Here is a 23,623-nt window from a genome sequence, read left to right as displayed (position 1 = left end):
TCTTCAGTGCTTCACCATCCAAAGCAGACAGCCTCATGTTGACCAGACGTGGAATGTACAAACAACCACCTCCGTGCAAAGTAGGCTGTGAAAAAGAGGCATGAACATTGCCCAAGGGGCTATGGTTTAGTGGTTCTTGAACTTCTCTGTGCAAAAAAATCCTGAGGCTTCTTGGCTCACATGCCTCACTTCTGAATCAGTAGGGTCTCCGAGGGCTGGGAGGCTGCACACCTAACAAACATGGCAGCTGGTGCTGGTGCTGGTGCAAGAGCTCTGGGACCACACTGTATCCGCGGAAGCTGCTCCTTCCCAGTTGTCTGCCATGGTTTTGGTTATCGTTAAAGGCAATTGGTACTATTTAAATGCAGTATTTCCTTTTTGTAGATTCACTACGTTTGTTTAATGAACTTAGGAAAGATATCTCTACTATAAAGGTAAAAATCAATACCCCTATAAATAGAAGGGGCACATCCATATGCATTAAGGTAAATGTGTGTGTGCGTATACATGGGTGTATGTGTGTAGGTATAAATACACACATATACCTAAACGTAGGTGATGATTTTTCCTTCCAGTTTTTCAGTCTAAGTGTCAGCCCTGGAGCAAGTTTATATGTGTGCGTGTGTGATATAAATATACATCTGTAGTTATAGTTCATCCACGGAACATTACTAAATATAAGTATATATTTCATCTGCTTAACATCTTTTGTTTCACAGTTTTGCAAACACTGAGGGAAAAGGGGGCCTTAGGGAGGAAAGAAGCCTTCATCTCAAGTCTTCAGGAATTAGGTCTAGTCTTACCTGAAGAGGATTTCTTGTGTTAGAAATCGCACGTTGGGTGTGGCTGGTGTGCTTCGAGATGACAACTCTAGCTCTCTGCTCAGCGGAGGGAGGACGCCTCGACAGGCGAGACAGTTCTTGGAGAACTAGCCAGGAAACAGAGGATGGATGTCTTTTCAAGAACTAGAAAACCCTTCAGTTTTGGTAGTAAATTTCTAGGGAAGGGAAGAGGAAGGCAGGGGTGACATTTCTGAGGACTGTGAGGGCTCACTGTGTGCCAGGCGCTGAGTGAGGTGCTCTGCACACGTCCTGTCACGTCGCGTTTTTGACCATCCCAGCAGACGTGCGCACCACGAACGCTGCTGCATAGCTGCAGAAATCAGGCCATGGGGAGTTTGAGCCGTTTGCCCAGGGTTCGGTAGCCACCCCCGGTCCCCAGAACCAGAGAAGAGGGTCATCAGAGTCTTATTTCCATTCAGACTTTATGAAAGAAATGGATTAACTACCAAATTTTAAGTTGTGAAAAAGGACATTAAGTTAATCTGGCGTTTTTTGTTTGCCGCGCAATCCTGAGCGTGTGTCATCCATGGGCCTGATATAAGCACAGAAACCCTTTACTTCCCATGCCTTCCAAAGGAGACCTCTCAGCTTGTAAAAGTTTTCTTATTGTAGGTTCTGTAGGGTCAGCTTTTAATGTGATAACCTTTAGTGACGATGTAAACCTGTAGTAAGAAAGTAAAGCACCAAAAACCTCCCACCTGTTTTTGCTCATGATTACTTAGTGGAACGATTGTTAACATAATCTGTGAGTTGCATCACCGAGACCTACTTGAGTGGAGTGGTTAAGGGAGATCAGAGGCCTGAGGACGGGGAGTGTGGGAAAGGTGGACCCTGGTGAGTAAGCCATTCTAGGAGAGCTCATGTGTCAGGTTGGACAGATTCTTGCATAGAACCTTTAGACAGATTTTATCAGAAATGTACATCCAGGATTTGGCTTGGATATTATGATGATCATGATGATACTAACTTTTAATCTTCTGTATTTGGAGTTCTTTCTTTCTTTCTTTCTTTCTTTCTTTCTTTCTTTCTTTCTTTCTTTCATTCATTCATTCATTCATTCAAGTAAGCTCTACACCCAGTGTGGAGCCCAAAGGGGGCTTGAACTCATGACCTTGAGATCAAGACCTGAGCTGAGATCAACGGTTGGTCCCTTAACTGATTGAGTCTCCCAGGCACCCCTGGAGTTTTCTCTATCTATCTATCTATCTATCTATCTATCTATCTATTTAATATTTTATTTATTAGACAGAGATATGACAGAGACAGCGAGAGTGAACACCAGTGGGAAGGAAAGAGAGAAGCAAGCTTCCCAGTGGGCAGGGAGTCCAACGTGGGTGGGGCTCAATCCCAGAACCCTGAGATCATGACCTGAGCCAAAGGTAGCTGCTTAACCAACTGAGCCACCCAGGCGCCCCCCTCCCTCCCCTGGAGTTCTTTTTAAAGGAAAATCTCCCCAGCTGCTATTTCTGAGATAATGATGAACTCTGTCCACTTCCAGCTATTTTCCACATAGTCTGTATTATGATTTCACAACATTCCTTGATACAAGACAAATAGGAAAATAGCCCAGCCTTGGGGCGCCTAGGTGGCTCTGTCATTTAAGTGTCCGACTCTTAATTTCAGCTCGTGTCATGATCTCTGGGTCGTGGGGTCAAGCCCTGCGTCAGGCTCCACACTCAGCATGGAGTCTCCTTGAGTTTCTCTCCCTCTGCCCCTCCCCCTGCTCATGCTCGCTCTCTCTCTCTCTCTCTCTCTAAAATGAATAAATAAATCTTAAAAATAGCCCAGCTTTCTCTAGATTAAAGAGGTGTCTGATACTAAATAAAATGATGCCCATAGAAGCACCAAGGAAAGACGGGTTTTCCCAGAAACTTCTTTTTTTTCTATTTAATGAATAAAAATGATGAAACTAGCCCTGCATCTTTTTCTTTTTGGAAGCCTGAAAACTCAGAACCCAAATTTGAGACTCCTCAGCTCTTGCCTCAGGGTCCATGCATCATTCTTCTTTTTCTTCTCTAGCTTAGGCTTTCTGCCCTAACTTATCTTTTCCTTGGGTCCAATGATTTTCATGTATTTGCTGTGAAACTAGGTGGCATATGACAGCAATTAAATATACCATGAGTAAATATAAAGGTCTGACTAAAAGTAGATATACAAATACGCATTCTGTATTAAATTTCCAGTGTTAGAAAGAGTGCTGGCTTGAGCAGAATGAACGAGAATTTCTCCTTTCCATGCTTTTGGCAGCTTTAAACTTTATATATTCTTCCTTTCTTGTGAGCCATTAGAAATTTGTTTTCTCAAGGTCATTCCTCTGTTGCCCATCTTGCAGACAAAGTTGGGAATTTGTGGTCAGGCTTGCATTGGAGACACACACACACACACACCCACACACACACACCCACACACACACACACACGCACACACACACCCCTGCATGAAATGGTTTTATCTGTTGCATATCAAATAGTTTTAAATATATATTTCTACACTATTTAGAAGCATTCATCAGAGGATTAGTAATTCTTATCTGAAACAACCTGCAGACTGGCAGTTAGGATAAATTTAGTGTCTTATTTTGGTTAGGAGTGGGTTTCTTGTGGTTTAAACTCAAGATTGTGAATGGTTTTAATTAACTTGTTTATTTTCAGTAGAGATTTCAGGTTTACATTTGAGCTTAGAAACAAAGTATTTTTTTCTCATTCCAGAGGGAACTAAACTCTAAGTCTCCCTTCCTGAGCAAGGAACTGGCTAAAGCCACAAAAACTTTGCTGGATAGTCTCGGGACTTTGGCGCAAGAGGTAAGTTGTGTCTTTCCTGCACCAGGAGGCAGACCATCCACTATGGCTTTTTCTCCACCCTGAGTGTGGCTCAGAGGGTCCTTTTGATTTGACTATTACGTGACCTATAAAATCAATTTTAGAAGCATCTGTGATCTTAAAAATTATCTGGTTTGAGCCCCTTACTTTAGAGGTGAAGAAACCAAGGTACAGAGATGCCTCAGAGCTAATTAGTTTGCGGCTGAAGTCACGGTACCTAGTCTAGAACTTTCTCGCATTGTTACTCTCTGACCCTAGCAAGGCTGGTCCTTTCACCAAAACATGTGTTTGCTAACTAACGGGGATAGCATGAACCCCTAATTCAGACCTTCCCCTGTAAAGCCTGGCCTCTGACGTTCACCTTTGGGACTGTCCTTTCTTGACGAACATTAAGTTGAGTTTGCCTTTTAGGTCTACATGTTGACAAATATATCAGAATAACCTTATATTTGCAAGATCAGGGGGGCCTGTAGGTGCTGGCAAAAGCAGTTAACCTTTTCTCTGCCTGCCAGCCAGCGTGTGCTTCACGTCGGTGATGCCCAACCTTGTTTCTGGTTAGACTTGGAGAGGAGGAGCTGCCTGGAGCCCAGTGTGTGAGCAGCTGAGCCAGGGGGTGGTGATCAGAAACAATCAGGCCTAAATGTCCAGGACAGTGGATAGGAATAATGTTCTCAGACTTAGTCCAGCCTTATTTTGAATCGTTTCTCTAAATCATTTTTTGGTATTTGTTTTATTTTTCTCAAATATCAAAATTTAGGTTTCCTAGAATAAAAGTATTGTACGTTCATGATGGAATGTGCAGAACATTTGGAAAACACAGAGATTAAACACTGTTGACAATTTGGTGTATTGCTTTTAGTTCAGTTTTCTTTTTTCTTTGAATTCTGCTCATGGGTGTCTGACTGAAGAAGCTTAGGTTTTGGGTCCCTTTCACAAGAAGTCCTTTCCAGCCTGCCATTTGTTATTCTGCTTGTGAATGCTGGTGACCTTTATGTAAGTGCAGAAGCTGGGTCACCTGGGGCTCTTCCAGGAGGCAGAAAGAAAAACAGAAACTGACTGGCAAGTCCATAGCCATTTCTCTAGTCCTGTTAGCAGGCATCAACATACCCTGTATTCTCCCAGCTTTCCTCCCAGCCTTAGAGCAAGTAGAGCAGAGACTGTGACATGGGAGGGTGTCTCTAAATTTAGGGTCTGGGTACAGTGTTTTCTCTTACATCACTGGTCTGCCTTTTGTCCGGGGTAAGAAAAATAATTGAAAGCATGTGATGTTCCCATTGCTGATGAGGCAGAAACTCTCCACTGAGCCATATATCATTTTTCTTGGCAGCTGCTTCCTTGTGCCCTGCTCGCTCCCTGGGCCAGGGCAAGCAAGGACCACCCGCTCCTCTCTGTGGAACACCTTCAAGTCCCCGTGACCATGAGTTACTTATTGTCTAACTTGCTATTTCCCTGGGACAAATGAGGAGAAGATAAATAAATGCATGTGTGTATCTGTTCAGTGTTTGAAAGGAAGTTGAATGTTTTGACCAAAGCACCACCCTTGAAAGGAAAAGGGAGCTAACAATTTCTAAGGACCTCCCCCTGATTCATGCAGTTTCACCCAATTTCCCTGTATCATTCACACGACAAATGTGAGTAGGTCTTACTGTGCCCATTTTACAGATGGCACTGAGGCTCAGAAAAGTGGGACTCACAGTCATCTAGTTAGTTAATTGGCAAAAACTAGGATTTGAACCCAGGACTGTTGGACTACAAACCCCATGTTCTTGGTACTATGGCCTACTTTTTGTGTGGTGAACTCTGATGGAAACTAGACTAGAATAGAAACGATACTCTTCAAGGAAGGAAATACAGATTAACAGGGCCTGGCAATTGGGTGGAAATGGAGACTTTAGGAACTAGATGAGTGAAAGCTGGCATGAGCTCCACATCTGGGTGACATGGACGGTGTGCCTGATGAGATGGGGAAGGCAGGATGGGGAGCCTCCCAGTTATCTCTTCAGCCCCTACCATGTGCCTGACATTGCTAGATGGTGGGGTCTCAAAAGTGAGCACACTAGCTTTCCTGTTCTTGTGGGGCTTGTGTGGTGGGAGATAGAAATAAACAGGTCAGCATATAATGTGCCAGCAAGCATCTCACCATGAAGAAAAATAAAGCAGGGTAAGAAGGATAGAGGGTGCTGAGGTATTGTTTCAAAGGGGTGATTAGAGAAGTCCTCTCTGACGAGGTGACAGTTGAACTTGAAGACATGATCATGTATTGTCCACTCCAAGCAGGAACAGATACAAAGACACTGATGTAAGGCATGATTAAGGAAGGCCTTTAAAGACCCAGGAAGGAGGATGGTATGGGCCGAACAGAGGGAACACAGTGGAGAGGGTGCTGGGAGCTGAGGCCAGGGAAGGAGGTGAGCACCGTGCAGGCCTGGTAAGGCTGGATTTACGCTGCGAGATGGGAGGCCAGTGGGGGGTTTGGAGCACAGGGTATATGATGTGATCTAGAGTATGAGACTGTTTACTTTCTTTCTGCTAAATCGAGAAGAGACTAAGGTGGGGGCAAGGGAAGAAGGGGGCCACTGCAATGTCTTGAGAAAGTAGTCAGCCAGCCATTCAGTCACTCCATAGATGATTATCAAACACCATCTTTCATGGGCTGGAAGACAAATGGCCACCCTTCCCCCTGAGTAGGAGTGCTTCACAGAGGAAGTGTGGAGCGTGAGCTGAGGTGTAGAAAAATGAATAGGAGTTCTCCCCAAGACAGGTGCTGAGAAGAACCAACAGTATGGAATAACTCCGTCATGCTGGTGCCTCTATCCAAAGATGTACTGGTTTTATGTGGGAAGAAATTTGTTCTTTTGGTTGGGGGCTGGTGAGCTGGTGGTAGTGATGCAGCCTGTGGAAAGAGAAGTGAGTGGCTCTCACTGTCATTAAAACATCTCTAGTGCTCTTCACCCACCAACAAAAGGAAAGGTAGTCTGACTACCTCTGCCCTCCCTGTCTAGATACCTCATCCAGGTGATAAAAAGATAAAGTAAGGAAAAGCTGGCCATCTAATTGTGTTCTTGTAGTATATGTCAAATGCTTCCTCTTTGGAGGTAGAAATGTTTGTGACCTCTGACTTGTCCCTGGAGTGCCTGGTTTCCCCCTGGAGGCAAAAGGCAAAGTCAGGATCTGCAGTATTGAGGACCATGTGACCCAAAGGAACCAGGAGGGCCTGAGATAGAAAACTGGGCACACGGTGTCAGAATCTAAGCCTTCCACAGGGAGTGGGCAGGGCCCCTGGGTCTCTCCCCTCTGCCCTCCATGGCTCAGTCTTTCGGGTGGTGAGAACATGCAGTGACATTTCAAGGAATGTAGAAATGTATTTCTGATTTATTGTGAAATGTGTAGAAATGCAAAGTGCTTGATAAGTATTTAATGGTAAGAACAATTGGGCCAAGAACTCTACAAGGTGCTGGAGCACATTTGTCTATGAGACAAAGCGCTAGTTGAGTGTAAGTCACAGACACAGCCCGTGGCTGCTGGGACGTGGGACTCATCCTTTGCAGGGCCTTCTCTTCTATTTCATGTGATTTACTCTGCCCCCGCTCTGTTCAGCTTCATCATCTTGGCAAGAAGTTGGGCCCTCAGAGAAGTGACTTTTGTAAGGCTGGAAGTGAATGAGACCTGTAGCTGGGATTCAGCCTCGGGTCTCCCATGTTATGCTTCTCGTGTTGTCCAGCACTTCACTGAGACCAGGATGGGCACGTCACACATGCTACTTTCCCTCCCAGGGGCAGAGGCCTCCTCAGTTTCTACAGGGAAGTCTAAGGTGTTTTAGAAATGAGCACGTGCTCTAGGGTGTGAGTCATTCCTGATGGATGTATGTGAACACATGGCTATTCAGAGAAAGCCTTCTCTTCCATCAACCAGAAGATAATCCAAATGAAATAAAGCCCATCCCCAGGGGCTCTACTGACCTCTAGTTTGTGCTTTTCAATCTCGAATTTGCATAGGGATCACCTGGGTGTCTTGTGAAAATGCAGATTTGAATTGTAGTTGGCTAGATCTGCACCTCGCCAATAAGGCCCCTGCTGGTCCCTGGACCACCCATGGAGTAGCAGGGTGCTGGCAATCCCATCCCAAGGCTCAGAGGACACGACACAGATATGTTCTGGGGTGTGGCTCTGGAGAGGTCAAGGAAATAAGCTGTTTCTTTCTCTTTCTTTCCCTCACCCTTGCGATACCCTCCTCTCCTCCTTCCCTTCCCCCTCCCTTTCTCCTCCTGATCCCGATCCGGGCACCAGCTGTTCAGCATGAACAGCTGGAGTGACATGCGGCAGGAGGTCATGTTCCTGACCAATGTGAACAGCTCCAGCTCGTCCAGCCAGATATACCAAGCCGTGTCGCGCATCGTCTGTGGCCATCCCGAGGGTGGGGGCCTGAAGATCAAGTCCCTCAACTGGTACGAGGACAACAACTACAAAGCCCTCTTTGGCGGCAATGGCACAGATGAAGATGCTGGCAGCTTTTATGACAATTCTACAAGTGAGTGTCTGCGTAGACGGAAGCCCCCCTTAGTGCTAGCCTGGATCCCGCATCCCTCCTCCCCCATGTTTACCCTTATCCTCTGGAGCACCGTTGGAAGTGTACGTGTCTGTTTGCCCACCAAGCTGAGCTCCTAGCGGAGACTTTTCCTTATCAGCGAACCGCCTCCCCCTGCTTTGAATGGGGCCTGGCAGATCTCAGGTACATGGTGTCTTTATCAAATGCAAGAGTGATTGAAAGCCAACCCCCCCAGTTTCCTGAGAGTTGTAGGAGGGGAATTACCAGAGAAATCAAGGATCTTCTTCTTCCTCCTCCTCCTCTCCCCTCCCCAGACATGCTGTATATTAAAAACTTTAAAATAACAGAATGACGACAGCAATAAAAGCTAACATTTAGGGAACATTTCCTGTGTACTGGGCATTCTATTGACGTTATCTCATTTAACCCTTCCAGGAACCCTGCAAGGAAGTTTGTATAACCCCCCATTTTATAGGCTCAGCAAGGTTAAGTGACTTGATCGGAGCCACACCATAGTGAATCCACAAGAGCCGGGGTTAAGCCCAGATCTGCCTGGCCCTGTGCTTTTTTCCCCGTAAACCACGTGGCCTCTGAGATAGCTGTTGATGTGGTGTGTGTGCCATCAGACTCAGACATTTGATCTGCTGTTTGTTTTTGGTGCTTAGCTGCAAGGTGGTGTTACAGAACCTTGTAACTCCGTATCTGCTTCTCACACTTGGGCAGTTTCGTGGGGATGTGTTCCGTCTGGTGGCAGCAAGGAGCCAATGTTACAGTTTTAGACAATGGCATCCTTTTCCTTGAAAACATGATGCAAGTGAGCCTTTCTCCATTTCCAACCGCAGGTGTCTCTTTCAGACACTGGGTGAGGCAGCCTTTTGTGCATTACTGTAACACAAGAACCTTTTATTCTTCTCTGGAGTGAAGCACTCCAGACATAGCAGGTTGCTTTGCAAGCCTAGAGGGGATGGCATTAGAGGCAGTTTTCTGAAATGCCGTCTGCTCCACTCCCTCACTTGCAAGTCAACCCAAGGGAAACTTTATTTGCAAAGCAGATACAACTATGAGGAAACCTTTTTTTTTTTTTTTTTAATATATCCTCTCTGCAGCATATAGAGGATGCTTGCCATCTAAAAGAACCCAAAATGAAAAATTTAAAAACAATTTCAGGAATCCTTCTGGATAACCAAACCTCATTGTCTATTATAATTTTGGATTTTTCCATTAGGAATTTTTATTATATATATTAGATATACTTGTGATGAGACCTGTTAGAGGGAAATGTTTTATTTTTGCTTGAAAACTAAGTTGAAATTCAGCTTTCTGTTCTCAATGAAAACAAGGTGACAAGCTGACATGAGACTCTGAATCTAGAGTTATGCAGGTATGTGCATAGTAAAAACATTTTTCTAGGGGCGCCTGGGTAGTGCAGTCGTTAAGCGTCTGCCTTTGGCTCAGGGTGTGATCCTGGTGTTCCGGGATCGAGTCCCACATCGGGCTCCTGCGCTGGGAGCCTGCTTCCTCCTCTCCCACTCCCCTGCTGTGTTCCCTCTCTCGCTGGCTGTCTCTCTGTCACATAAATAAATAAAATCTTAAAAAAAATAAACATTTTTCTAGATCCTCTCTGTTGTGAGTTATCCATCATCAGTGTTATAATAAGCTCTGATGAATTTTTCTCAAGCATTGTTGTAGGGGCTCTACAGATAACATTTGTTAACCCTCACCACATCTCTGCCAAGTACCTAGTAACTTTATTTTTACAGAGGTGCAAACTGAGGCTCAGACAAGTGAAGGTACAAGTGAAGGTATTTGTTACGTGGCGATTAAGTGGTAGAGCTGGGATTTGAACTCAGGACTGTTTGGCTAGCTCCGAAGCCCCTCTTTGTTCCCACACGTGTATGACCATGCATATGAATATCTGCCTTTTGTCTTCATAGCTCCTTATTGCAATGATTTGATGAAGAATTTGGAGTCCAGTCCTCTTTCCCGCATCATATGGAAAGCTCTCAAGCCTTTGCTTGTTGGGAAGATCCTGTATACTCCTGACACTCCAGCCACCAGGCAGGTGATGGCTGAGGTAAGCTGCCCAGGCCCAGAAATCCCTCTCCAGAATCCTCTTAGAGTTATGGGCAAAAAAGTGAAGGTGGCTTCAAATGGATTATATCGACTATGCTCATGGCTCTTTGGGGTTTCCAACGTGGGAGAACTGCAAGTGTGCCCCAGGCCAGAGCTGACTGTGGAGGGCCAGCTCTCCAGCCCTGGATATTTGAATCATAGCTTCAGGCAGGCACTTGTTAGAGATGGGAAAGACTGGAAACAGTGATGGCGCATCTCGTCAGGGGGCAGCTGAATGTCTCATGGCTCTCCTCCTTTTTTCCTGCTGCCCCCGGGTCCCCCACTGACTCCAGGTGAATAAGACCTTTCAGGAACTGGCTGTGTTTCATGATGTGCAAGGTATGTGGGAAGAGCTCAGCCCCAAGATCTGGACCTTCATGGAGAGTAACCCGGAAATGGACCTTGTTCGGGTGAGTGTCCCTTGGATTGCTGTGTGCCTGCCTGATGCTAGAGAGGGGAGTTTCTGGTCACTTTCCCACAGGTGACTGGGACGGGAATTCTTACATTTAACCAGGATCGATGTATTAAGCATAGCTCCAGCTGCCAGTGATGGTGCACAGATAACGCTCTCATGCACGCCGGCATCCATGTGCCTGTGGTCAAAAATCCGTGTTCCAGGAAACTTAGTGAGAGTTGGTATTGGTGATTGTAGACCCCTGCCTATTGTCATTTCTGGTCCTAAAGCCAACCACGGCGTCTTAGTTAGCCTTCCTGTATCTTGGTAGGTCTCGACACAGATGTGGGGGCAAAAGCCTGGTTCCTTGCTCCCAAGGCACTGTGTGAGTGCCAAGCCACCGTTAAGGTGTGGAGAGGAATTGCCCTGAGTGCTTCTGAGCCACTTAAAAGGGAGAGGTGCTCTACAGACAATTGGATTCAAAAGCGGAGGAGTCTGAGCAAGAACAGAATGTTTCCTTTGTAGGAGCCTGAGTGCCATTTAATCACATCATCCCTGCCTTGGGCTGAGTCGGAGAGTCATTAGACTATTTCCTTTCTCCTGTTTCTGCTGCCATTAAGAAGCAGGAATGGATTTTACCAGGTTTCTTGTCTTGACACTCATTGATCGTAGGGGGCAGCTGGGTTTTAGAGGCGGTTCCTACCTGGAAGGTTCTCTCCCAGGCCTTGGATTTCCCCCTGATGCCCTGGGGGTGGGTGGGTGGTGTGATACCCAGGGAGCCTTCCAGTGATGGGAAAGCTGGAGTCATCTTTGTTGCTCGAGTCCTGTTACAAATGCAGAATTCTTAAATTGGGTGGGGCCTTTAAAAACTAAGGGACTTGAGTGAGAGAAACATGAACAATAATTTGCATGAATATATGGAATAATTCCTGGCTAGTAATAACAACTCATGCCCTTCAAGTATGGGTCTCTGTTGGGCTCCAGTCTCTCCTCTAGAAGGGATTCCTATGATCCAGCACGCACAGTGCCATAGACCCAGGTGTGGTCTTGGGCCTCTTCTTCCTGGTCCTGTCCTTGGAATCTGATTTTTTACTTATTGGATGTCTCTCCTTCTGTGTCTCAGAAGATTATGAGGGGTCCTTTGAAGGGACTTGATGAGTTTTGGTCCATAGGCAGATAGATGCTGCCCCTACTCTACTGATCGATTGATTAAAAAAAAATCAAGATTTTTATTTATTTTTTAAGTAATCGCTATACCCAGTATGGGGCTTGAACTCATAACCCCAAGGTCAAGTTGCATGCTCCACCAACTGAGTCAGCCAGGTGTCCCTTCTTTTAAAAATTTTAATTGAAGTACAGTTGATATATAATATTAGATGCTTCCCCTACTCTTAAGTGGAGAGTTTGGCTTGGGTGCTCCAGCAGCTCCTAGCTCCAGGTGCTTAGAGGTCAAAGCCCTTGTAAACATGGCCATGGTGTTCATTAGTAATTCTGCTGGGAGAACCCAGGATGTGCAATAAGAAATGTAGGAACTATGGCTGGGGAGGAAGGCATGGCATGTGGTTTGGAGAGCCTTGTGTGTAAAGCCAAGAACTTTTACTTTAAGCTCTGGGGGACCATGAACAAGTTTTAAGCAAGGAGAGGTGCAGATACATCAGTCTGATATGTCAGGTGGATTGAAGTATGGAAAGATGGAAGGCAGAGACCAGAGTGGAGACTAGCCAAGTGGGTGGCCAAGGCTTCTGCAGGAGGTGAAGCCTGGTGGCTGCTTGATTGTGGAGGGGGAAAGATTTCTAGCAGGAGGATGGTGGGGATGTCCAATATGCCAATGGGTACTAAGGCCCAGGGTGCAGGGAGGTGGTTCAACTGGAAACACTGACTCGGGACGCCTCAGTCTGTGGGTGGAAGTTGAGGGGCCTCCTCCACTGCTTTCAGTTCTCTCTGAAGGAGTGTTTCTCTAACTCCCCAAGCTTGGGCTGCTCAGTCCTCTGTACCCCCTACAGTCTCGTATCTGGTATGTGAGGTGATGCCTGAGGCTTCTGCTTCTTTTGGGGTAGCTCTTGTTTTCCTTTCTTTTTTCAGCTTTATTAAAGTGTAATTGACAAAAAAAATTGTATATACTTAAGCTGTACAACATGTTTTGACATAGTATATGTTGTGAAATGATCATCACAATCAAGCTAATTAACATATCCATCACCTCACAAAGTAGCCTCTTAGCAAATTTCAAGTGTACAGTATCTTTTTTTTTAAAGATTTATTTATTAGAGAGAGAGCATGTGTGCGTGTGAGCAGGGAGAGGGGCAGAGGGGAAGGGAGAGGGAGAGGGACAAGCAGACTCCACACTGAGTCTGACAGCAGGCTCAGTCCCAGGACTTGGAGACCATGACCCCAGCCAAATACCAGAGTTGGATGCTCAACCAACTGAACCACCCAGGCGCGCCAACAGTACAGTGTTATTAACTACGGTCATTCTTCCGTGCATTAGGTCTCCAGAACTTACTCATATTGCGTAACTGAAACTTTGTACGCGTTGGCCTACCCATTTCCCTCACTCCCAGCCCCTGGCAGCCACCATTCTACTCCGTGGTAGCTCTTCTCGTTCTGCTTTTTCCAGCTGTGTCTACGTGTACTGCATCACCACCACCCTCCCACCCAGATCGGGAGGCACTTCTCTGTTGAGTCATGAAACCCACTGACATTAACTGTTTTCTTTTCTGAGCTGTTCTTTGCCTCCTTCTTCTGAAGACCTTGCTTTCTCCCTGGCTACCACTCCTGAGGGTGATCTTAGGTCTCTTGATCCCCTCAAGTACCCTAAAATGGCCGCGTAATCAGCAGTCTCAATGGGCACATCTTTCTGGTCCTGCTGCCTTCCTTAACCATGTTGCTTGAAGCCACACTGGGCAGGGCAGGGCAGACCTCACCCCAAATGCCATGTGTCTTCAGTCAGCTCTTACTTGTTCGAGTCTCCAAAGAAAGCCATTTCAGAATGGCTAAACCATGCCCCTGTGAACTTCTGTGAGGTAAAAATTTGTATCTGTTAACAAAAATACTTAACGTGTCTTACTGATGATAGTATAAATTGTTACTCCCTATAGGAAAGCAGTTTGGAATGAAAATTGCAAAAGCCATAAAAAAAGTGCTATCCTGTGTATCTCCATTCTATACACCCTCAGGGATGTACCCTACAGAAATAATTTTAAAGAGAGAAGTCACTGTATGAGAGGAAATGTTATTGCTATAATAATTGTGAGAAATTAGAAATAGGCTAAATTCTTAGCAGTATGGGAATAGTTAATGAAATTATAGTATATATACTCTATAAACCCATTATACTCCCATTAAAATAATACATATGAAGCCACATGGGGGAAAAACTTAAATTGTTAGTGGAAATAAGACTGATTTAAAAGGTAGCAGTGTTTGGCTCCTTAGAGATTCCATTTCAGTAGAGCCAGAATTTCATCTCCCCTCTTAAAGCTGTGACAGGAGTTACACTGGCTTCTCCTTTTCCATGAGCTGAGTTGGAAGCTAACCCACGTTTCTGGCAGCACCAGTGCAGGCTTCTGCCCCAGCCCTCTGCATCTGCTGGTTGAACAGCAGATTAGTTTGTCCTTCTCTTCCATGTTGACTCACGTGGGAAACCAACCAGCCAGGGAACAAGACATGGAAGGCAGGCCTCTTCTGCATCACAACCATGCATCCAGCAGTTTTACTTGGTTTCATCACAGCAGTATTTTCCTAAACTAAACAGCACAAGTGGGTTTGTCTTAATTCGGTCTAGAGATAAGGTGTTTATGAGGAGTTATCAGCTTGAGTCTCAAAAGAGGAAGACGATATAATGCTGGGGAAAGGTACCGTAGAATCAGAGTCCATGTTTCATACCCTGGCTTTGCTGCTTGTTAGCTGTGTGACCTTATGTTAGGGACTTGACCTTTCTGAACCTGTTTTCTCATCTGTAAAATGGGAACTTTTAGATATATCTTCCTCATGGAGTTGAGTGAGGTAGAATATATAAATGATCTAATATAAAAATTGTGCGGAGTAAGTATGATCATTGTTGTTACTGCAGTTGATACTATTAAGCTAGGCTGGAAATTGGACTCTGGATTCAGACTAGTCTGAGTTTGAGTTTCAGCTCCATGTCTGTTAGCATTATGACTCACCTTGGTTAAAATCATACTTCTTTTTCCGACCTCAGTATTCTCACCTGTAAAGTGGGAACACTGTTATCTACCTCACAGTTTTCTGTGAAGATAAAAAAAAGAGACAGCATACGTAAAAAGGTTAGGTTTTGTAAATCATTCAAGACTTAGTATCTAGACTTAGTTGGTATTTATTGATTGTACTTTCTCATTGGAACGGCAGACAATGTTGGACAGCAGAAGCAATGACCACTTTTGGGAACAGCAATTGGATGGCTTAGACTGGACTGCTAAAGATATCCTGGCATTTCTGGCCAAGCACCCTGAGGATGTCCAGTCTGCTAATGGCTCTGTGTACACCTGGAGAGAGGCCTTCAATGAGACTGACCAGGCAATCCAGACCATCTCTCGCTTCATGGAGGTGAGGAACTGTTGTTCCATGGATCATTTAGAAAAGTGTTTGGCTTCTTTCTGTCAGGTGGTGCAGTAAGGTTTGGATTGGAGGAAGTTTAGAAATAATGTATAGTCTTATTTCCAATAGTATCCTTAGCCTAATATGGGGCTTGGTGTACAGAAGGCCTTCCTAAATGTTAGTTGAATGACTAAATGAATGAGTAAACAGACCTAACTCTAGCTTTATTCTCTCTGACTCAGAGGTGTTTCTGTCCATTGTCTTCTAGGTTTTCCCAAGGTTTCATAGCTCAGTACCTAATGGCAAGAAAGCATGCCCTTAAAAAGGCGTTATTTATGAAGTTTATCTAAGAATGAATAGGATACATTATATTTTAAAAATCTAGTTTTAAAAATGATGTGACTTAATAAGGACAAATAAGGGGTTCTTTTTGGTCTGCTTGTTTGGTTGGTTAATGATTCAAAATTGCCAGAAAACAGAGGAAAAGGAAGTATGATCATTGTTTCGACCTCTTCCCCTCCACAAAAATCCATATAAGTAACATATCTCTAAATACTTCTAGCATTTCTCTTAATTGCAGTTAAAAAACAAAAGGATCCATTCTCAATCAAATATTGGAAAATGACTTTGGAGAGGATGAGAGGGTGAGGATAAAAATGCCACGCAGTTAGCACGTCCCTCTTAGGACAGAGCCTGCCTTGGGCACTGAGCATTTTCCTGGCCTCCAGAGTTCTCATGAAGGCTGTTCTTCTGTCAGTGTGTCAACTTGAACAAACTCGAACCGGTAGCAACAGAAGTCCGGCTCATCAACAAGTCCATGGAGTTGCTGGACGAGCGGAAGTTCTGGGCTGGTGTCGTGTTCACTGGAATCACTCCCGGCAGTGTTGAGCTACCCCGTCATGTCAAGTACAAGATCCGAATGGACATTGACAATGTGGAGAGAACAAATAAGATCAAGGATGGGTGAGTTCAGTCCCCCCCCAGCAGCCAGTTTGGGGGAAGACAAGAACAGCTAAAATGACTAGAGGCACTTGGTTTTAAGTAATAATTTGGTAGAAATTTCACCCAAAAATAACTCCCAATTGGTGGCATGATTTTGGTGAAAGTGGCACATTCATTGCTAGAGACAGTTTTTTCAAAGGTCATAAAAAATACCATCTTTTGATTCAGTGTTTCTGGTTGAGAGCATTAATCCCATGGCATTAAATTAACAGGAAGAAAAGAAGAAATAAAGGCTTCAGGTTCCCTGTGCTAGCATTATCCATTTTTACGAAAAGGGACAAAAACAACCAGTATAAAAGGGAATGATTAAGCAAATTTTGGTATGTCCACTTGAAGTAACGTTAGGTAGCCGGGGAAGGGGCGAAGCCAAACCAACATTCTGCTCGTTTGTATGCTCATTCTGCTTATATCTGTTTAAAAATGTGTCATTTCACTCATATGTGGAATATGAGAAACAGTGCAGAGGATCATTAGGGAAGAAGGGAAAACCGAATGGGAAGTCATCAGAGAGGGAGACAAACCATGAGAGACTCTTGACTCTAGGAAACAAACCGAGGGTTGCTGGAGGGGAGGTGGGTGGGGGGATGGGAAAACTGGGTGATGGGCATTAGGAGGGCACTGATGTCATGAGCACTGGGGGTTATATGCAACTGATGAGTCACTGAACTCTACATCTGGAACCAATGATGTACTATATGTTGGCTAATTGAATTTAACTAAAAAATAAAATATAATAAAAATAAAAATATGTGCACACCTGAGACCATAAAATAAGATATAAATATATAAGATGAAAATAGGGGCTCTGTCATGGTAGGACTGTGGGTGATTGGCTTTTTTTTGATGTATGGTTCTAAGGAATATTTGTTGACCTGTATTTCGGTTTTAGGTACTGGGACCCGGGTCCTCGGGCTGACCCCTTTGAGGATATGCGGTACGTCTGGGGGGGCTTTGCCTACTTGCAAGACGTGGTGGAGCAGGCGATCATCAGGGTGCTGACGGGCACGGAGAAGAAAACTGGTGTCTATGTGCAGCAGATGCCTTACCCCTGTTACGTCGACGACATGTAAGTTACCACTGAGCTGCCATTTCATGGATGAGAGCACCTACACGTACATACACACGCGTGTGCATATGTCCAAAAGAGGAGCTGGGATGCTTTGATTTTGTGTATTTTAAAGGTGTGTTGATACAAAAAAATCTTTTTTGAAATTCAGTGAAGATTTTAGGAGATAAGCCAGGTGTAGGTTGTTGACGGTTCCAGCCACATCACTGACACACGTGCACATCCTGGAATCCTCCCTCCTTTTTCATCTGTAGTTACTAGCGCTTCTGTTTTTTACATACCCTACCCTTTTGGTCAAAGTTTGCTCAGTCTGCAGTTTCAAATGTGTCGTGACAAACACAGGCAAGCACATACACACATACGTACATCCCCCAAGCACAGAAACAGTGATCTAGGCCCATAAGAGCTGCCTGCAGGTGGTCTGTTTGCCCACTTACTCTTTCTAAGGGGTAAATCGCATTTTGAAACAATCCAAATAAAATTGAACAAGGCCTTTTTATCTTAAACTTTAGATAATCTTTCAGCGCTTAGTCACTAAGCTGTCAAGATCTCATGGGAACTGTGCCTTTGGTTCTAATGATTTTTTTCTTGAGAGAGAGAGAGAATGACAGAGAGCAGGGGAGGGTGGGGGAGGGGCAGAGGGAGAGAGAGAATCTTAAGCAGGCTCCATGCAGGTGTGGGGCTCAATCTCATGACCCTGTGATCGTGACCTGAGCCAATACCAAGAGTCAGATGCTGAACCGACGGAGCCACCCGGGCGCTCCTCTAATGATTTTTTGTGAGAGAGCATGGGCAGAGGTGGAGTTATTGCAGGCATCTGAGATATGTAACGTCTCTTCTGAATTCTGGAAATTCTCTCATTCTCCGTTGTGGCGCGTGTGTGTGTAGAGATAAGAGTGTAGAAGGAGCAGGGTTCCTCTTCTTATTTTTGTTCTCTGCTTTGCACTGGGCAACTGTTTCCTTGCGTGGCTCACTCTAGCTTTTCCAAGTCACCCCAAATTATCTTGTTTTTCACCTTCAGAAAGATTAGCCAGAGTTTTCCAAAGACCCCCCTCAGCCAAGATTTACTCAAGAAAGGGTGTCTTAAGATTAGGACAGGAGGGGAGCTTAGCGGCATTAAGGGCCTTTGCCTGTTGTTACTTAGCTGGTAAGTGCCTCAGTCGTAAAGCTGGGACTTGGGCCTGGAGTTCCAGGGTCCAAATTCTGTGTCCCTTTTACTTCACAGCACTGCCTTTCCTGTTCCAGTTTGGAATCTGAAATATGACTGACAAGAGCTGCCTGGAGTCTATTTCTGTATTGTCTGTGATAAAAGTTGTGCGAGGCAATAGGAACATGACCTTGGAGATGTTGTACTCTTGTGAGAGAAGGAGTTGGTTTTTTGGTTTTTGTTTTAGTACTTTACCCCACGCCTCACAGTTATCTAGTGACTAAAGCAGGCCCCAAAGAAATGCTACTTGGCGGCACTTCATTGGTCTCACTGTTAACACTACATTGCGCTCCTCATGAAGCATGTGATAACCTGTACATTTTGGAGTCCAGTGAGCCTCCCTCCCGTTCCCTCAATCTCGGAGCTTCCTCTTGCACGCAGGCTCCTGGGGGCACCGGCCTCCGAGCCTGATTCTCACTCCCCATAATTCTCCCCACCCTTCTGTGGGGCCTCCAGCTTCCTGCGGGTGATGAGCCGGTCGATGCCCCTGTTCATGACGCTGGCCTGGATCTACTCCGTGGCTGTGATCATCAAGGGCATCGTGTATGAGAAGGAGGCGCGGCTGAAGGAGACCATGCGCATCATGGGCCTGGACAACGGCATCCTCTGGTTCAGCTGGTTCATCAGTAGCCTCATTCCTCTGCTCGTGAGCGCCAGCCTGCTGGTGGTCATCCTGAAAGTAAGGCTGCCACACTGGCTCCCTGCTGCCAAGGAACTCCGAAACAGCCCAACACAGGCTGTGAGGAGAAAAGCAAAGATTATGTGGGAGGGAAGGGGTCAGACATGTCATCTCCTGCAATTTCCTCGTTCTGTATTTGGGGAGAGGTAGAGTGACTTGCCCGGGGTCAACCCAGTTGGCTAGCAGCTGAGCAGGGCTAGAACCCAGGGCTCCTGCTCGCCTACACATACCTACACCATGACGTGTGCTGGGCAGTGGTTCGTGGCAGCATCTGAGAGCTGTTCATTTCCTTAGATGTATTGGGTGGTGATTCTGCCAGAATTTCTAGAAACCATAATCAGAGGGATACATATTGTTGCAGGTTAGGTTTTTCTGGAAGCAGAGGCTGAGAGGGTTTGGCACAGGGGTACTTACTAGGGATCAACATCTATGGAAGGGATGGGGAATGTGCAGGATTGAGCAGGGGAATGAGTTGTGAAATGCAGTGCAGGGCCAACTCCACGGGCATTCGGGAGCATATACGGCTTGCCGAAATCGTCCCTCACTGAGCTGAGCTATCCAGGCCCAAGGCCTCCCTCCGTGACACCCCAGACCCCGGGCTCCTCAATCAATCACTAGGGTTATGAGCCCCAGGGCCAGGCAGCTTTCTGTGGCTGTGGCAGACCCAGAGGAGTTGACAGCTAGAGGCTGTCTGCTGTTGCAACCAGGCAACACGTTCCCCCTTCAAGGGGACCCTGGGCAGTGCTGTTCTGTGCCACCCCATATATTAATAGGTTTATATGCTAATCTTCTTTCCTTACAATGATTTGTTTTAAGGATGCTTCACGTAAAAAATGTTTTCAGAGAGAGGGGGGTATAAAGGGTGAGGAACTAATATTTAGGTTAATACTAGCTACTGTTAATACAAATGAGCACTTACCGATTGCCAAGCACTGTTTAAAGCACATTCACCTGTGCTTTCTGATTATATCCTCACTAACCCATTCAACATATGAGGAAGTGAGACCAAGGAAGGTTAAGGGCTTCACCAAGGCCACCCAGCAATATGACAGAGCAGTTCTTGCTGAAACCAACCCCTGCTCATGTTCTGATATCTGACTGCAAGGGCAGAGCTCCGTGGTGGGGATGGTGGTCCTGTGGCTGGTGGGCGAGAGCTGCTCTGGGACCATGTGCTGGCTGGTCCTGATCAGACACACCCAGATGAAGTGGCCTGAGATAGACCTGACAGGTCCATAAGCGTTTGGATGATTGTGGGACTGCAGAATCCATGGCAGGTCACAAGGGGGAGAATAAGATTCCCTGGCCGTTTTCCATGGCTTTTGGAGGGAGAAGTCCTATAGAATGCTGGCTTCCACAACTCTTTCCTGGTGCTGAGAGCCCTAGTCCTTACAAAAGGAGACACCAGGTAACAGTAATTCTTGGAGAGCCAAAGAGCAAAATTGTCCATTGAGTTGAGTCTTGATGAATCTCAGCCCTAGACTCTTCCCTTCCTGCCTCTGCTCTTACTTTGCTTTGTGGTCTTGGGCTAGTCATTATCCTTACTTAGGCCTCAGTTTCCTGATCAGAGCAGTGAGCAGCACTGCTCTTCCCTATTGTCTCTCAGATGAGGATGAATGAGTCCTTCTTTCCATAGATCATGCGAGGACGTGCTTGCTTGTTGAGGCAGCACATTTAACAGTTCTCTTCCTTCCCAGTTAGGAAACCTGCTGCCGTACAGCGACCCCAGCGTAGTGTTTGTCTTTCTGTCCGTGTTCGGCGTGGTGACCATCCTGCAGTGCTTCCTGATCAGCACCCTCTTCTCCAGAGCCAACCTGGCGGCAGCCTGTGGGGGCATCATCTACTTCATTCTGTACCTGCCCTATGTGCTGTGCGTGGCGTGGCAAGACTACGTGGGCTTCTCTCTCAAGATCTTCGTGGTGAGGAATCACCCCTGGGTAGTAGCTGCGCGTACAGCCACCCCTGGCGCTTCACCTCCCCGTTGCGGTCCAAGCTGAGAACGGCAGATGAGAGAGAGAGTGTGTGTGTGTGTGTCTGTCTGTGTGTGTGGGGTACAGGATTGCTGAGCCTTTGGGGCATCTTTGGAAGCATAAAATTCTAAAAGTTTTACGCTTTGTCATGCATGCATTTCTGAAATATGTGTGCATAATGAGGGGTTATAAATAGAATCCTTTTATATGCTGCTAGTGAGCCCACGCCCCTCAAGGGATCTGTAGGTGAATACTTCCATATCTTGTAATTGATCCATTTTGCAAATTCACATTTCTCTAGGTGGAATTTATATTAAAAGTGCTAGGAAATGAAAGACAAGGAGATGGATAAGTGACTTTTGCCTCTTTCTCACAGAGCCTGCTGTCTCCTGTGGCTTTCGGGTTTGGCTGTGAGTACTTTGCCCTTTTCGAGGAGCAGGGCATTGGAGTGCAGTGGGACAACCTGTTTGAGAGCCCCATGGAGGAGGATGGCTTCAGCCTCACCACTTCAGTCTCCATGATGTTGTTCGACACCTTTCTCTATGGAGTGATGACGTGGTACATCGAGGCTGTCTTTCCAGGTACACGGAACTTCCACACAGCTTCAGTCATCGGCTAGGGAAATGTAATCTCTAGCAGCTGAGCTCTTCTCTGTCTGTGGTGACATTTCTGCAGGGCCTGGCGCTCCCTGGAAAGTGGCCAGGGCTTTAGACCCATGGCAAGCAAACAATCTGAGGAGAAGCAGCTGATGCTAGAAAGTGCTCCTGCTCTAGCTTGCATTTCCTGAGCCCTGTGTGCCGGTGCTGTGCCAAGTATTGTGTGGGCCTGGGGGCTTGCTGTTAGACCCACTTTTTTGCAAATGGGAGAACTAGGACTCAAAGAAGTAACTTGCCTGTGGGACACACAGCTGGGCAGTGTTGGTGCTTGGAGGTGAACCCAGTTGGGTCACACTGGGTCAGCTAGTCCAGGGGGTTCCTCCTGCCAGCGCTGGCCCAATTCTCTAATTCTGTGTCCCCAGAATTAGCCACCAGCAGAGGCTCTGTTTCCTGAGTACAGTTTGTGAAAAGTAAGATATGTTGACTCTAAGCCCTTACCTATGATTTAATCAAATTAACATTCATAAAAATTCATTTTAGTACTTCCCTTAATAAATCTCCTTGACCAAGACCTGCCATGGATACATTTTTATATAGATCAAATTCTAAGAGAGTGAGGTTTAACTTTTTCTGCTTCCCCTGGTTTTCCTCTAAGGGAGTATAAGCGGAGTGTTCATTACCTCTACTTGAGCTTCCTGCATTGAATATCTGAATAATCTGAACCCTACAGTTCTGGGTTCAGATTCTGAGTCCTTCATTTACTGGCTGAGTGACCTGAGTAGGCTACTTATACCTCAGTTTCCTCATCTGTAAAATGGGGCTGATAACCTGCCTCGTGGGGTTGTTTGAATACATAGTAGGTCTCAGCAGATGTGAGCTCCCACTACCCCCACCTCCATTCCAGGGTGCCAGCTCCAGAGGCGTTGTCAAGGAGGGAGTAGTTCCAGCTGAAATACCTCAGGAACGCTAGGATGTTGCTGTGCTTGGCTTCCATCTTGGTTTTTATCTTTGCTTGCAGGCCAGTATGGAATCCCCAGGCCCTGGTATTTTCCTTGCACCAAATCCTACTGGTTTGGTGAGGAAACTGATGAGAAGAGCCACCCTGGTTCCAGCCAGAAGGGAGTATCAGAAAGTAAGTGCTGCCGACCTGCCGTCCCTTTAGCCTAAGTGCTTTTACCCCCACTGCCCTTAGAGAGTCTGAAACCACTCTAGGAGCAAAGAAATCACACCCAATGCATCTTTCCAAATTCTCCCATGCCATTTGTGTCCAGTGCTGTTGTCAACTTATTGGGGAGTCACTCTCCGGGTCCCTGAGGGCCATTGCCTTTGTTTTCTTGGCTTCTAGGAAAGAGGCCCTTCATATCTATACATTCACACACACCCCAACACACACTCTTATGATAAATTAACAGCTATAAAGAGGAGGTAAGGACAACTGTAATTGTAGAACCATAACCTCGCTGCCTGCTTCATCATAGTGATAGAAATATGAGCCTGTGTAGGCTGACACCAAGTGGCTGTCAGAGCTCAGCCTGTGCTTCTTGATGTTCTCACCCTTCATTACCCAGAGCCCTAATCCTCCTGGCTCCTGACTTGGGTGGAGGTGTCCACAGTTTAGCAAACTGTCTTTCTGGCTGTTTGCTTTGGTTCTTGGAGAGAAACTATCTTTGTGTTCAGTGTGGCTTCCTAAGTACTTAATGAGTCCTTTTTCTGCTGATCTCTTCTGTGCCTTCCCCTAGTTGCCAGTGGGAAAGTCTGCTGTTCCTTAGCAGGCATACTAGACAACTTAGAGCCAGCCCTTGGCCATTGTCCCCAGCCTCTTCCCTTGCTCGTCCTA

General features: G+C 45.9%; 1 protein-coding gene across 7 annotated transcripts in view; it reads left to right on the top strand.

Moving 5' to 3' along the window:
• LOC113260353 (phospholipid-transporting ATPase ABCA1) overlaps positions 1–23,623 on the top strand; it is a 125,849-nt gene that overhangs the window by 62,562 nt on the left and 39,664 nt on the right. For all 7 annotated transcript variants that reach the window (XM_044386769.3, XM_044386767.3, XM_026506085.4 and 4 more), the window contains 11 exons: positions 3,551–3,643; positions 7,948–8,188; positions 10,141–10,280; positions 10,612–10,728; positions 15,081–15,278; positions 16,027–16,232; positions 17,161–17,337; positions 19,001–19,223; positions 20,918–21,139; positions 21,567–21,771; positions 22,805–22,918. In XM_044386769.3, the coding sequence (XP_044242704.1) occupies positions 3,551–3,643; positions 7,948–8,188; positions 10,141–10,280; positions 10,612–10,728; positions 15,081–15,278; positions 16,027–16,232; positions 17,161–17,337; positions 19,001–19,223; positions 20,918–21,139; positions 21,567–21,771; positions 22,805–22,918 (1,936 nt within the window). The remainder of the gene's footprint in view (positions 1–3,550; positions 3,644–7,947; positions 8,189–10,140; positions 10,281–10,611; positions 10,729–15,080; positions 15,279–16,026; positions 16,233–17,160; positions 17,338–19,000; positions 19,224–20,917; positions 21,140–21,566; positions 21,772–22,804; positions 22,919–23,623) is intronic.

Source organism: Ursus arctos, unplaced genomic scaffold, assembly GCF_023065955.2.
Source record: "Ursus arctos isolate Adak ecotype North America unplaced genomic scaffold, UrsArc2.0 scaffold_18, whole genome shotgun sequence".
Taxonomy (NCBI): domain Eukaryota; kingdom Metazoa; phylum Chordata; class Mammalia; order Carnivora; family Ursidae; genus Ursus; species Ursus arctos.
This window is presented reverse-complemented; position numbering and strand designations above follow the sequence as displayed.